General features: G+C 40.8%; 1 protein-coding gene across 14 annotated transcripts in view; it reads right to left on the bottom strand.

Annotated features, from left to right (window-relative positions):
• ATG7 (autophagy related 7) overlaps window positions 1–16,425 on the bottom strand; it is a 220,902-nt gene that overhangs the window by 141,901 nt on the left and 62,576 nt on the right. For all 14 annotated transcript variants that reach the window (XM_081072631.1, XM_081072636.1, XM_081072637.1 and 11 more), the window contains 3 exons: window positions 15,440–15,640; window positions 13,627–13,742; window positions 9,141–9,216 (listed from right to left, as the gene is read on the bottom strand). In XM_081072631.1, the coding sequence (XP_080928757.1) occupies window positions 9,141–9,216; window positions 13,627–13,742; window positions 15,440–15,640 (393 nt within the window). The remainder of the gene's footprint in view (window positions 1–9,140; window positions 9,217–13,626; window positions 13,743–15,439; window positions 15,641–16,425) is intronic.

Here is a 16,425-nt window from a genome sequence, read left to right as displayed (position 1 = left end):
ATAATTTCAAGCAAGTGAGTCTCCCAGCTTTATTCTTCTTTTTCAAAATTATTTTGGCTATTCTGGGTCCTTTGCCTTTCCATATGAGTTTTAGGAGCAGCTCATGTGCTATAATTACTTTATTATTATTATTTCTGTCTCTCATTTTTGGAGGCTAAGATACAGGTTGAACTACTTGCATTTGCCTACAGCACAGTGATTTACTCATAAGATACTTAATATTATTAATTATGAAATTAATGAATGATAAAAGCACAAACATTCCAAAGCCTACCAAATTATTCATATCTGAATTATACAGAGAAAACACATCCCAAATAAACCACAAGAAAAACTCCAACTTACCACCATTCAGGCAATTTGAAGCCCTTCCCTGTCAACAACGCTTTAAATCCCCAGTATTACAAACACACTGAGATTCCACAACATGCTCGCATTCCCTCAATCTTACAAGAAATGCATAAAATTTAGAGAGCAGAGGTTGCTACTTAAAATTTTAGCACCTTCCTTAGACATCCACAGAAATCCCAGAGGAATCTAAAATCTAGGTACCCAAGGCAAAAACCCTAATAAATATATTCACACCAATTTAGACAGGCCAGGCCCCAACTCACAATCATAGAAGTTACAAGGATTTGTCCCTTGCTTGGGTGGAGAAAACATCACCATCACCTCCCTACTTAGAAGTGTTCAAAGTATGGAAAGCAATACGCTCATTCAGTGTTTTCCTACACTTGCCTAATCAGAAGAATCACTTGGAACTTGACTCTAAAGGTCTGGGGTACGGCCTGAAATTCTGTATGCTTCACGAGAGCCCCAGGTGATTCTCATAGGCAAGCATGTGAAACAAGATGCTTTCAGTTACCAACCTTATTTACACCTTCCTGTGCTTTGCTCTATGCCAACTTAACATCCCGTTAGATGTCAGAAAACAGATGGAAGCAGTTAGCAAGCCTCATTCTTTCCACGTTGGTTTTGTAAGAGTAGTACCACCACGCCCACCTAATCTAGCCCACATCCAAAATAACGTTCACATGAGAAGGCTTTACAAAGTGCTATCAAAGTTATTTCTCCATCCACCTATGAACTGAGGCCTCTTGACACCGCTCAAAGTAAATTCTCTAACTTTGGGGATTGCACGGAGCTTACTCTAAGCTCTTACTCTATGACTAACATTTGCTGTCAATCTTTCCTTATAGGAAGGTAGGTATTAAACAGCTATTTAAAAATTGTTAACTCTATCTATAATAAAAACAATAAGCACAGGACAGAAAACAAAGGAGCAAACAAAAACATAACCTCTACTCCCATATTTACTTCTATTTTTTAAAAATACAATTTTAACTTCTTTTTAAATGACCTCTGAATACGGGCTTCTCAATCTCCTCACTCCCTAGTGGGGGGAAAACTGCCAATTTCACAAACACACACGCCCTGCTACCTAGTTTTGTGGCTGGTAAGAGGGATTCTTGGAGGGGCCAAACCTTGCCTGCCTCCCTGCACATTTTATTTTTCAAATTTAGATTAAGGTTTTTTTCCCCTCATTACAGAAAAGAATAAAGAAGAAATTAAAATGGCCCATATGAATCATTGGTTGCCTGGAGCTAAGAGGGGATATTTCTCAGGAAGGGGCACAAAAGAAATTTGGGGGGTAATTGGGAATGTGCTAGATCTAGTTTGTAGTGGTGGTGGTATATATGAGTGTATACACTAATTAAAATGCACTTAAAATGAGTGAATTTTACTGTATATAAATTATACCTCAAAAAAGTGATACAAAAAATGATTTATAATCTTGATTAACGTTTTCAAAACAGTGCATAAAGGTACAAAATGCAAGTATAAGTCCCAAATGTCTCCAATACCTTTTCCTCAAAGTGATCAACATCAGTTTCCTGTTTAGCCTTCTAGGAAAAAAATATTTTATGTCTAAACCAGGTCTGTAATATATGTATCTTTGCTACCGCTAAAATATTGAAAAACCTACCTGGGAATGACAGAACCTAGAAAAAATACAATTAGCTGTGGTTTCTTGGCTCCCTTACCTCTGAAGACCCCCAAACCCTCACAAAGGGCAAAAGCAGCTTGAGTTGAAATCCCCCGACGGACGTCAGAGATGCATGTGGCACTTGGTGGTATCTGCGTTTGGCTTAATATGGCCTTATGAGACAGGACATGCTCCCCTCACCAGGAGGAGTAACAACAAGGCAGAAAAGAAGCAAAAAGCATCAGAGCAGGGCCTTCAAATGCTAGTTTGGCCTCCCTTCTGGGCGGGTCCCAGCAGGCTGGGGGCGGTCCTACCCAGATTCATTAGGCACACCTGTGCATGTCTAATTAGCTTTCCAAGGCTCACCAGCAGGAACACCTGATTGGGTTGGGGTGTGTGTGCTGGGGATAAGGTGTCGAGGGTCCTTTTAGAAACAAAAAGAGTGTTGATGGGTCCATACAACTCAAAGGCATGTTCAGAGAGCAGGATTTGGTCTGTGTTACCTTGACGAGTTACATACTTTGTAAACAAGAAGCCATTTTTATAGACTGAAGCTGTGGTTTTCAAATGCCTAATGTCCCTGGAAATTGTCACTCCATGGATCTGGAATCAAGCTGGGGCATGTGTATGCTGAAATGGCTTGTGGGGACAAAGCCCCAAAAAAGTTTCCAGGCTCTCGGCCTCACATAGAAAGGTGCTGGCTCGGGTAGTAAATGGCCATCAACTGTGATCAGATGGCCATCAGCTGTGGCTAGTTGGCCGTCAGCTGTAACCCGTAAGCCATTGGCCACTAATATAACTGCTGTGGCTACGCTAGCAAAAAAATGGGGGCTAGCGAGAAGATGGTGGCTGGCAAACTCGGACTGCTGTTAGGACGGCGGGTTGCAGATTATGTAGATCCTGCTTCCTGTGTCTCCAGCCCAGCCGCCAGGGAGAATATATTGGTTTGACTCCTCTATCTATGGCTCCGTGGGTGTTGCTTTTTGGCCTCACCATGTCCTGCATTCTTATGTGGGGAGCGGGACCAGAGACCCCACCTTACACCCCGCCTGCCGCTCCGCACGACATGGCTCCCACGGTGATTCTGATATACAACCAGATGTGGGAGCCCCCAGATTAGGGCTCCCACTTGTCTTCCGCTTGAAAGCTATACGACTTTAATTTTATACCCATATCCACTCATGTCTCCTCCAGTCCGTTCTCCATGCAGTACCCAAATCTTATCCTGTCTTAGCTTACGACTTCTCAGTGGCTTTCTGCTGCCCCTGGATTGAAGGTCAAAACCTTTAAAATGACCTATAAGAACAGCACGAACATTAATAAGTGCCGTCCGTGCCCAGCGCCTCTGGATGTTTTCACACACTCATCTCAATTTGGCCTTATTACCATCCTGTGACATTCCCCCGTATTTCAGATAAAGAAATCGAGGCTCGGGGAAGTGGCATAGCTTGCCCAAGATTCCATAGCTATCAAGAGGCAAAGCCGGGAAACTCAGTTCTGCTCTTTCTGACTCCAAAGTCTGGGGGAAGAAAGCTGAAAAGCAAGGAGGAGGTAAAAAGAAAAGAAAGGAAAGAGAAGGCCAGAGGAATTTAAAAGAAATATTCCCCCCGCAAACAAAAACTCAGTATTTAGATGGCTGCTATCGGGGTCTGGGTAGATTAAACTATCTTTAGTGGATTATGCCCAGCTGGCTACAAAATCAATCAATCAGGAATAGGAGGGGTACCTTCCGTTCTGGTGTTTACCCCTCAGTTAAGTAAGATCCACTTGAGCTCTAAGCCTGCCTTGCCTTGATGGGAAGTGAAGACCCAATGCCCAGAGACAAACAGCCATTCTGAGAAGGCACATTCGCAGCCATAACTGGAAACTGCTGCTTTAACTTCACATCAGTTTCCAGCAGGCCTGGCAATATTTCTAGAGCTTGGAGTTTGCATAAATAAAAACTAGCTCCAGATCGTTCTTGGATGTTGAAAAGAGTCTTAATCAAATTCTATGCCAAAATAGAGAGTTTAGCAATTGCAAAACCCCAGACACACCACAGTGGTCTTTGTTTCACACAATAGCTTTAGCTACCATCACTGACCCACTTCTTGTTATCGAACTGGAGTCACCAAGGGACAGAAGAAGTAAGCTGGCAAGGAGCCAGCATCATCCTTAGAAAAATACTGCCTTTCCTACTCACTCACTGCTTCCAGAGCTTTAAGAGATTCTTTGTAGCTTTCTTTATAGGAGAGTAGATGAGCTGCCATTTTACCATTTTAATTAAGTGAAAGATAAAATGAACACTGACAAGTGTCTCTTATGTGCTCAGAAATGTGTCAGTGCTTAGTCAATGTCATGTAATTTAATCTGTACATGTATTTCAGGAATTTATTATGATTATCGCCATTTTACTGATATAAAATATGAAGTTCATATTTTATATGAACTGTAAATGGCAAGAGCTGCTTCAAATCCTTTTGTAAAATGAGCTAATGAATGAATGGATGAAAATGAAATGAAGAGGCAAATCTGGGATTCTAATCAGATCTATGTGATCACAGACACAGCCTTCAGGCTGCCTCACACGTGGGACCTCTCAAACAGGACAGCCTCATCAGGTGAGCAGAACTCATGGGGCACAAGCAACACCCTTCAACTAATAGTCATACCCACCTCCTCGTAGGACAAGAGATGCTCTCTAAGATGCTTTTGAACTCTGACAGTATAATTGATCCCCTCCTTTGTGTACCGAGCAAAGGGAGTCCCACTCTTTTCTTCTAGGGTCTCACACAGGAAGCCCAGACATTGTCAGGTCTTGTACCCAGATCCCTTCTTCTATTCAGGCACCGCCCCACTAGAACAGACTCCACCACATCCACATGGCTTGGGGTGTATCTATCACCTTCAAAAGACTCCAAAAGCAAATGGAACTAAACATTGGGTGATCTTGTGCCGATTACTTCACTTGTCTGAACCAAAAGGTGCTTCGCATCAAGTCAGGGTTGGGAATCATCTGTTGAAAGGACGGTTGAATGGAGTGAGGGAGGGTGAGTAGATCACAAACCACAGCTACTGATATGGTCAAACAGTAGACATTTGGACTGCTCGTTTTTCCTACCATTTCCATAGTCATCAATCTGAGTGGTACAGGACAGAGGAGGATGGAGATTGCTTTTCTTGTGCTAAATCTCAGGAAATATGCTCTTATTGCTTATCTTCTTAACCCCCTTCTTCTAGACACACACTGCGATAAGCATTTCTGAGCACAGTAAAGAGACCTTATTAAAAGCTAAGCGAGGATTTGTTGGGCACAGTCTGTGCAGACAGGCCAAATAAACAGCAGTCCAAGGCCTGGCTAGAGACCTAGCTCTATCTCAGCATTTGTCTCACTTAGAGATTTCCCAGGCCAGGACCCTCCCAGGGTCTTGTCCTAGTTCGGACTTTGTTCTACTTTTCTGAGAGTAAGTAAAAGCAAGAATTCAAGAGCCTGAGAGAACCATGGGGCTGGCACGTCTAAACCCCTAGGAAGAGCATACACATTCAGGGTCTTTATTCATCTGTACTTGAGAACCCAGAGTACATTCGCCCAAAACAAAAGACATGAACTGCCTGCTCCACAAAGTGGGATAAAAGCAGGACTGCTATATTAACGATTGTCATGTTTGAATGACCACCTTGCTTTTCATTCTTTAAGGTATGTCCAGCCTGTCCAGCCAAATGATCAGCAAGCTCCACAGGCAGCTAATTTGCTGTCACATTCAGAATATCTCACCAGCCTGCAAACCAACTTCCTAAAGACAGCAGGGGTGGCCTATACATTTTATAGCTCTTGAACTGTGCCTCTCATCAAAGAACCATGAAAAAGGGTTTGGCCTTACAGAACTCAGCCACCACCCAGGAGCCAGGAAAAGATAACATTTTTATTTTTTTTTAATGGAACATCCAGTTGTTGGGAAGCAGAGAGAACAATACCATGCTACGATCTACAATGAAAAAGTTCTCTCTACAGAAGAATTCAGACTCCAGAGAGTATATACTATATGATTTAATTGACAGCAAGTCCAAAATTAGACAAAGTCTCCCATGGTATTACGAGTCAAGAGATGCTTGCCTCTGTGTAGAAAGGAGGCAAAAATAATTAAAAGAAGCATAGAGGGGCTTTGGGGATGCCCGGTACCATTTTATTTTGATCTGTCTGCTGGGTACGTAAGTGTGTTCGTTCATTTTGTGATAATTCAAGATGTGTACTTAAGGACTGGTGACATTATCAGCATGCCATTTATACATCAATAAAAGGATGACTTAAATTTTTTTAAAAATCACTCTATAGACAGGAAGTGGCTTATACCTACATGCTGTTGCCTGCCTGCAGAATCCCACCCATGGTTGTTTGCACCAGAGATTTTTAAAAAAGAACACACACATAAGCCTATTTCAAATGGTTTTTTCACGGTTTTCAAATTCAATAAAAAGTTGTGTGCATGTGTGTGTTTGTGGGTTTTTTGTTGTTGTTGTTGTTGTTGTTGTTGTTTTTCTTTTCCCAGTCTGAATATCACTGAATTTCAGGGCCTAATTCATTGTCATGTTTCAGGGCCTGCAGCCGTTTCCTGCACTTGGCCAATCTCTGGATGGGCCAAATTCTGCCTGTGGTCCCACAGAGAGATGGACAAAGTAATCCTTAGGTCTCCCAGGTCTGAAGCTCAGGAGAGCAGAGACACTGGGAGCGCAGGCGAAGTTAAGCAACTTTCTCCGGGTTACACAATGAGTTGCTGGTGGGGGGCCTTGGGGTTCACTGTCCAAGGACTATCACTTCTCTACTACATCTCATTCCACAAGGGCCAGTTAATAAACACTCTCCTTTGGGGAACTGAGGAAAAAAATGATCCCAAGGAATGTCACTGGCCATTCTTTGTATACAAAGCACACAAAGGGGTTGATGGAGTTCCTCTCCAACAGGAAACCATTTGTCTCGGAGAGGAGGAGAGAAGTGCTGAGTCTGCAACAAGGCGCTGCAACAGAGCACAGTGCTTTTTGTGGAAACGATGTTCTCCTAATCAAAACACGGTTGCATAAATGGACTCACTCCACTTTAAAAGAAGAAATTTAAAGGTTATAAATAGGGACTACACAACTCTGATTAATAATTTTAAAGCTCTTTCTCCACTTTCTTTTTTAGAAAGCAGCTAAAAATAAAGGCTTGAAACTTGAAATAATGTAAGCAAGTAATCACACACGCACTGGGCTTTTCCCATATATGGCTGCGTTATTCTTCAGCCTTTGAAAAGGACAAATGAAGAGATGGCCAACAACCAAAATAATCCTTCAGACATTTGAAAAAGAGGAGGAAGAACTAGAAGAGTTGATGAATGACAAACAATTGCAAGGCTCAATGGGGATAAGTAACACTGAGAGGGATTAGTTGCCATAGTACTTTAAAAACAGGGGCACATGCATTTTGACACTGGACCCTTCTATAAAAAGACTGTTTTGCCCTCTGGCCTCAACACTGAGAAAACTACAACTGCGGTAATTTAACATAAAGGACTTAAAGAAGGAAACCAGTGCAGGAGCATGACTGAAAATTTAATTATGGCCCCTCTCAGTATGAAGTCTGTAAAGGAGATGAGGGCACATCTCAAGGTCAGAAAAAAAGGGAAGGCGATGTGAAAAAGGGAAGAGGGTGGGGACTTGAATGAGACAAGAGAGGCTACAAAGCAGAGGTCAGCTCTGGAGGACTGCTTCTTTATGATGGAGTTATTACAGTGTCAGTTGGGTCCTACTTGAAATGTTTCTGTAGAAAAGATTAACACATTCATATCAAACAAATGCCACATTTGAGAGACAGGCTGGAAAGGTCACATTTGCAGTGTTTCATGGTTTACAAAGCCTCGTCACAGGTATAGCCCTGGACACAAGGTAAAGCACCTGCTTTTACTGATATGGAAAACTGAGGTTTGGGGAGGGTAGGGGATCTAACACCAGGTCTATGGAGGGCGACTTGGTGTATCTGCAGTAGCAATTCGAAGCTAATTCTCCCAACGTGCAGGCCAGGAGTCTGTCTACTCACAAAATCTCAGAAAGAGCACTCACTGGCCAGAGGGCCACATTTAGGTCTGGATTGTGACTCATCCACTTTCTTTCTCTGTGACCTAAGTAATTTCCCCCCTTCTGATTCTCATCCTCAATGGGGAAATGACAGGGCTTTCCTAGGTGGCAGGAGGTGGGTGGTGGGGAGGCAGAGAGACGCGGATGTGATCCAGTGAGTCTCTGCTCTCTGCACTCATCTGTGAATCTGCCCCACAAATCCCCAGGCAGGACTCTTGGGCACTGTCACCACGCACCAAGACAGGCTTCCGGTTACAGATGGACATGCATGTACAGAACCTAGAGAAATGGTTCCCAAAAAGACTAGAAAACCTCTTTACTCGAACACACATAGAGTAAGAAAAATTTAGAAACATGAATTCTAAATTTTCGTTCCACTCTTCTTTTCCTTTTTCACTTTCAATGGAATGGACCTTCCTTAGGATGCTTCAGATTAGTTTTCTAAAAAGACACCCCACTTTTTGTTGACACTGCACACTTCTAATGGTTTTCGCAGGCATACCTATAAAGGCTTTATATTTCGCTAGGGAATCAGTAATAATAATAACAAGCAATAGCAACAAACATAGCAGGCATCATATTTATTGAGGGGCGGTGACAGTCCAGTCCCTCTTGCTGAATGCTTTTTATATTTTATCCCTAATCTCTGCAATGAGGTCAGTATATTGTCTCCATCTTATAGATAAGAAAACTTGAGGCTCACAGAAGATGGCCAAGGAAGGCCATCTTAATAACTCCATGGGATTTAAACTTCTGGCTGGCTGATTCCCAAGCCCATTCTTTCTTTTTCTCCTTTATTATGAGACCTCTAATCTACACACTAAAGGCATCAGAGACTCTGAGTAATGCTGCTTGTCCATGATTTCTTCTTGTCATGGGCCAGCTAAATGGGATACCTTCTAGGTGGTCACAAAGTGGTCCCGCTGAAATTCCAGGGCTGCTGGAGGGTGAAGTAAGGTGGAGAAGAGGTGGGCTGGGCTAATGGCATGTAAAGTGACCCCAAATGCTTTCCCTTGTATCACTGGGATCAGGTCCAGAGTTGGGATTTCGTTTCCAAATCACTAACCTGGTGAGGCACAAGCCCAAGAGAGGTTGGAGGCTCATTCATGCGGTCGTCACTGCTGCTGGCAATGGCGTAGCCCCTGAGAAAAGGAAACAATGAGAGCAGCTCATGTTTAACATACGTGAGGATGAGCTGGCGGCAGTCTGTGGAAGATTTATAAGGATAAGCAAAATGCCCCTTGCTAGGAGGCCTGAGCCAGCAAGAAACCCACTTCCCTGTTAGGGAAGGCAGAAGAGTACTACAACAATGCCTGCGTTTTAGGGTCAGAAAGACCCGAGCTTGTGACCATAGGCGAGTTGCTTAACTTCTCGATGTTTCAGGTCCCTCATCTATAAAACAGGAATAAGATGGCTGTGAGGCATACACTTTGGAATGAGTTAGACAAACTGCCGAGTGCAATGTCTGGCACATGGTAAGTCCCTCACTCAGTAAAACACCACAGCACACTTTCATATTGGAATTTGAAATGGAAAATTTTCCAACCTTAACTTGCTGAGGTGAAATAAATGCTACCACAATGGAGGAAGGAGAAAGAAAAGTGAGGAACTCATTGGGCAGGGGAATGAATACATATCTTCCTGAAAAATGGTGTGGTGTTTCCTTGGCACAGAAGACGCATGGCACAGGACCTGGTGCCAGCCTATAACCGGGGCAAAAATGGAAGACAGTCAGTGTCAGGACTCACAGAATCCGCTCTCCAGGATTTTCTTCCTGATGCTTCTTATAAGGTGGCCACACTAAACTTAGATGGCAGGGACAGGCAAGAGGGATGGCAGAGATGAGTGGAACACAAAAAAAGCTGCTTGTTTTCATTTAATTCTGGAGTATCCATACTAGTTACATACGCTACCAACAGTGTATAGAGACTATCTTTTCAACTGTGTTAAAAAACTGAGTCACACGATAAATAGAACATTCATGTTAATTTCTGAGAATTGGAAAATAAATCCTTCAAAAATTCAATTCTCTCTGTCTGTATTATAAACAGCATAGCAGAATCATTTTAAAAACAGTTTGGAGCCAAACTGGCTGAGCTAAAGCCCAGCTCTACCACTTCAGCAGCTATTTCAGCTTCTTACTTATCCTCTTTATGTCTCAATTTCTCATCAAACATTGGACTAATAACAGTGCTTTCCTAATAGGTTTGTTTTGAGGATTAAATGAGTTAATATTTGTAAAGTGCTTAGAACTGTTTGAAAAATAAAATCTAGTGTATTTGTCATATGCTCAGGTGTAAATATTTGTTTGATTTTAGTCTGTCTTCACCATCTGACATTTGACAGCATAGTCTCAGGCAGATATTGAGAGAACCTTACATTATCTAATGTCTTTCTTTTTTTTTATTTGTTTCCTTTCCTTTTCTTTACTTTTCTCTTCTCTTCCTTCCTTCTTTTTTAAATTACTGACTCTATTTTAAAAATAAATTTAACCTTTGTCTCACTTCTATTTATTACAAGATGAAGTCGTTGTATTGTAAGTGATAAAGTAAGATCTTCTCCTTGCTTAGAGAAGGTAGGGTGTCCAGATCACAAATGTGATCATTTTTGTAACTTTAACATAACGTATATATAACATGTTAAACATATAGACTAAAGACCGAAAGTCAAGTTGAAACAAAAAACACCAGCCCACTCATTTCTTTCCTCTCACATGCAAACCTACTACACTATAAGTGCTTATTAAATTAAGAGATTTTTGAAATTGGTATTTTTAAAAGTAGTATTTTAAAAACGGTAGACTAGGTAGTCAAGACCAAGCCTTCAATTGAGAACAAATAGGAAAGACAAAGTAAAACAAACTTTTGTTTGAAAGCATCAGAGAGCTACCAAGGTAGGGAAGAATTATAGAACCAAGGTCTGTGAGAGGAGACAAGCATACAAAGGTAAACCAGGTATTTGCAAGAGAAGCGTTCTTCCATCAAGTGACTGCCAACCTCCAAAAGCAGTGGGCATAGGATCAGAAGCTAAACAGTGACACTGACAAACTCATGGGGTTGGAGGGAAAAACTACAGTGTGAGGTCTACCAAGAAGCAGAAGCCATGGAAAATATCACAGGCTTTGAGCTGGGACCATGGGGAGCTACATCCTCAGAGCAAGGGTGAACCAGAAATAGACAAATCCTAATTGTATTTAGTTATTCTAGGATTGATAGTACCCTTGGCCTAGCAGTGTGCCAGAAGGAAATGTAAATCACATCATCTTTTTAAGTTTTCATATATAATCTCTAGTACTCAGTCAAAAATAACCAAGCAGGTTCAGGGAATTGGGGAAATTTAAATACTATACTGAATGATATTAAGGAATTGCCTTTAATTTGTTTTTACATGTTAAAATAGTAGCAATACATTCTAAAAAGATAAATTTTTATGAATGAAATGCTACGTCTTGAATTTGCTGTAAAATAAGCCAGTGGGAGGAGAAAATGTTGACAGTAGTATAGATAAATGATGGTTCACCATGTGTTGTAAATTGTTGAAGCCCGTTGGTATATACAAGGGAGTTTATTATTTTATGTATATATTTCCTTTCATATATGTTTCAATTTGTTTAAAAAAAACCACCAGGTATATGAGAAGACTATATATATATAAAAACCAAGAAAAACAATGGACAATAAGAAAAGACCCATAGGAGATCCAGATAATAGAAATATCTGATAAGGACTTAAAAGGAAAATACGATTGAATGTATTCAAGGAATGAAAAGGACCAAATTCTGAATTTTAGCAGAAAACAGGAAATGCGTACAGTAAGGTCAAACAAAAATTCTAGAACCAAAACATTTAATTATGAAATTAAAAACCCAATGGATCGTTTTCACACATATTAGAAACAGAAGAAGTGAGAATTAGTAAACTGGAAGATAAGCCAGACCAAAGCAAGAAAAGACAAACTGATGAAAATCACAGGAGAGAGCATAGGTTGATTCTAACTAGTAAGGGGCAATCAGAGACTCAAAAGGTAAGAAGCATAAGAGAAAGGGGCAGGAGCAATATTTTAACAGATAAAGGCTGAGAATTTTCCACAACAGATGAAAAACACCAGAAGCAATAGAAAGCACGATCAGAATAAACACAATAGATATTAATACATCATAGTACTACTTTGAATATCAATAACAATGAGAAAAATCTTAAAAGCAACTGGGGGGAGGGGAAGAGGAAGAAAAATTGTATCAAAGGAGCAGCAATGAGATAACACACAGTTCCTTAAGGAACATAAAGGCAGGCAGAGACAATAAGATTATACTTTCAATGTGTTGAAAGAGAATTACCTCAAACCTAGAATTTTATACACAGCAAAAATATATTTCAATAGTGAAGATAAAACAAAGATATTTTCAGACAAACAAATATCTTTGTCACTAGCATTTTTAAAGAAAGGAATAAAGGGTATTGTTCTTCAGGCAGAAGGAAAATGCCCTTGGCTGGAAGGTTGAAGATATAGAAAGAAATGAAAAGTAACAAAAAGGAAAATGTTAGTAAAACTGAATGAATGCCAACAACATAACAATAATATTTTCTGGGGTTTAAAATATATACAGCTTTTTTAGAAAATGAGTGTGCAGACACTGCTGTTTGCCTACCCAACATCCATTCTCTACTTCTGTCTTATCGCAGTTTTATTCAGAGAGGCAATGTGCCTAGCCAAAGCAACTATTAGGTTGGTGCAAAAATAATTGTGGTTTTTGCAATTATTTTTAACCTTTTAAACCGCAATTACTTTTGCACAAACCTAATATATTCGTCAGTCTTCCCTGCAACTAGGAGTGCAAGGTCATGTGATACAGAAGCTATAATCAATGGGTAAGTCTTCCAGGAAAGTTCTTTAAGAAGTGGGCAAGCCCCAGCTGAGCACAACTTTTACAGTTTGATCATTCCTTTCTTCTTAACTGTAACACACAAGCAACATCGGAGGCAGAGCACTCATCTTGTGACCACAAAGAGAGAAGCATAAGGAAGAAAGCTACGAGGGGCTGAGTGAATGACGAGAAAGAACTCGAGTCCCCGAAGCCTTCGTATTCGCCCTGGACTGCCCACCTTCCGGCTTCTGGCTGCATAAGAAAGCCCCATTTGGCTAAGTCACTGAAGACGGATCTCTGCTACATACAGCCAAATGCAATTTCTATCATACGTAATTCATGTGCTGCCTTATACATGTTCGGAGCTAAGGAGATCAAAACTTACTAACAGAATAAAAGCATGAAGGTCCTAAGGCCCCCTACCAAAATTTTTATTCTTCCATATCATCAGTCACTAACTCTAAGAGACTTCAATTCCAAAAGGATGCAGAGATGTAACCCAAAGATCACATGACATAGATGTCCCAGGCCAAGAATCAGACCAAGTTTTTTAGTATTGGTTTTTGTTTTTGTTTTCTTTGAGGACAGAAAGAGCAACACAATTCTCAGGAGAGTCAGACTGAGAAAAGGCCAAGGGAGACACAAAGCTTTCTTTGTTTGAATACCCATCTCTAAACAGCAAACTCACCCTTCTGGATGCTGCAAAACAGAAACCATCAATTCCACTGCCAGAGCTCCTGCAATCATGGCCAGTCCTGGACGGCTCACAGTGCACTGCTGGTCCAAGGTCCGGTCTCTGGTTGACTACAGAGAGACAATCATTGACATGTGCTCAAAGTTCTAATTCCACTCAACTCTAGTTGTCTAAAGCATGAACTTCCCCATGCTATAGCTACCCAACATAACTAAATGCTCGCTGCTAGCGAAGAACATTCAGCCTCATATAATATCATTTCTTGCAAGTACCAAGAAAAACAAAATATACCGTTTAGGGAACCAAATGAGGTAACGTGCTAAAAAGGATTAGCAGTTATAAACAAATGAAAGATTGGGGGTTTAGCTGCCTCATATATGGAGTTGTATCAGGCGCCCTTTTAACTGACTCAATTCTACTCTACTGTGCGTGGTCGTCGAAAAAGAGCCACAGAGAGAAATAATGATTTGGTAAGCACAAATGATTCTGTCCTGCTATTTTAATGGAAATAATTCCTCCGAGTAAGATGGGAGCAATAATTTGCTATTCCTGCAGTGCTCAGCTCCTCTGTGCCTCTCACAGTATGGGCATCTTGTGATCCCAGGGCTTAAATACAAATATTTTTGCTGCAGCATGGCTCCAAACGTAAGCCTTCATTAGTTCAACCAAAGAAATTCTAATCTTCCAACTCTTGGCAAATTAAGGGATTGTTAGTGATAATTTTGACTCTGCAATTTTGACCTGATGAACAGATGTACCTTTATTGCAAATGACCCTTAATCCTATTAGTTGTTAATAAGGAAATAACAGGACCAGCTATGTATTATAACACCACGATGGAGATCATAAAGCCATCCTTCTTTACCTAAGAGAATATTTCTCTTTTTTTCTTTACACTGTGAGGCATAAAAGCCAGTCATCCAAAACAGGTATGAGTTACTAAGGACCAAGTTTTAAAAGAAGGAGAAAATGGAGTGGAGGATACAGAAAATAACTCTGCTTCGTTTCACTAGAAGCGATGATCTGTTCTGATAAAAGACGGTTCCTACAGGCTGCCTGGCAGGGGGCGTTCCCACTATCACATCTTAATTTGACAGTGTAGTGCTTGCTGGTCAGAGCACTTTCACACTTGACCACCTTGCACTGTCAGAAAACGTATTCTTCCCTCCCCTACTGGAGTTGGCAGATAAGGTACAAGATGCCCACAGGTAAATTTGAATTTTCGATAAACAATGAATAATTTTAATATAAGCAGGTCTCAAACATTGCATGGGACATACTTATGTGGTACTAAAACACTACTCGTTATTTGCCTGCAATTCAAAGTTAGCAGGAATCCTGTATTTTTCTTTGCTAAATCTGGCCAGGTCATGGGCCCCAGCCCCATTCTGTAGCAACACAGGGAGCCTAAGAGACTTAACTGGAATTACCCCGTGAGGCAGTGTCCAAGCCCAGACTGGAATCTGGGTCTTCAGCCTCCCCATTTAATGCTCTCCTCACTAACATACATGTAGGAGACTGTGCTGATCGTTTCCAGGGATCAGTCTATCCTGCAGTTTCCTTGCTGAGCTTTTGCACAAAAATGGTTTGTTGCTGCATTTTTATTGGTGAACAGGGAACAACTACACACAGCCGATGATGCCAATCCTGGCTCATAGGGGCATGATGCCACCCCCCAAACTAGAGAATTCTTTTCTCTATTGAAAGACAATTTTTAAATAGTCACAAAGGAAAGAGCTCAGCCTCTCCATCCTAGTGGGCAAGATGGCTGTAGGAAATATTTGGAACCATAAAGAAACCCACTTACATCTCCCGGGGCCACTACATCATTGCAGAAATAGCAGCCAAGTTTGTAACCAGGGATGTTGGCAAAAAGCGACGAGCCCAGGTCGGCAGGTACCACAGGGTGGCTGGGACACAAGTCCCCAGCCCCCTGTGGTTTAGGTTTCTTCAGGCCGTGTCTCATGACAACAAATGTGTCAAATCCCAAGGCAGCATTGATGACTAGCTGTGGGTTTCAAGGGATAAAAGACCAGAGTTAAGAGACAGACACTTGCATTTTAAGCCATTAATAATTTCATATTTGGTCATCTGCCATGTCTGTGTAGATTTTTTCATAACAGCTTTGTTGATATATAATTCACATCCTATACAATTCACCCTCCAGATATTTAAGGACAGTTTTCTTTTTTTCATTGACACTATAAGTTTTCTTAGTTGTAATTTAACTTATTCTTCCAAATTTCTGATTATACCAAAATATATAAAAACCACTGCAAAAATAAAGAAAAATCATACCAGAAAAAAACAATACAAAAATCACTCACAACACCACAGCCCAAACCATGACTATTAATAGCTTGGGGTATTTCTTCCTGTTATTTTCTTCCCTTCTCTCCCCTTCCTTCCCTCCCTTCCTCCCTTTTTCTTGCCCCCTCTCCCCAAACAGACCTAGATATAAATGTTTATATATAAAAACATAATTGATATAAAATATATACAATATTGTATCTTGATTAATTAACACAATGTGTTATTTTCCATGTTATTAAAATTCTTTTAAAACAACCATGAATGGCTGCCTGTTATTCTATTCCCTATGTGTGTAACATGATTTATTTAACCATCAAAACTGTGGACCAAATAGTAGTGAACAAGACAAAGTCTTTGTACGCTTTACATCTGTACTCTTTACATTTGAGTGTAAACAGAGTACCCCTTCCGGTGTAGAGAACCTCAAAGGCTTAGTAAAGGATAACTACTACGAGGTGTAATCAAAAAGTATGGAGAATG

Source organism: Rhinolophus hipposideros (genome assembly GCF_964194185.1).
Source record: "Rhinolophus hipposideros genome assembly, chromosome: 14".
NCBI lineage: Eukaryota > Metazoa > Chordata > Mammalia > Chiroptera > Rhinolophidae > Rhinolophus > Rhinolophus hipposideros.
Note: the sequence above shows the minus strand (reverse complement) of the source record. Positions and strands in the feature narration are given on the sequence as shown.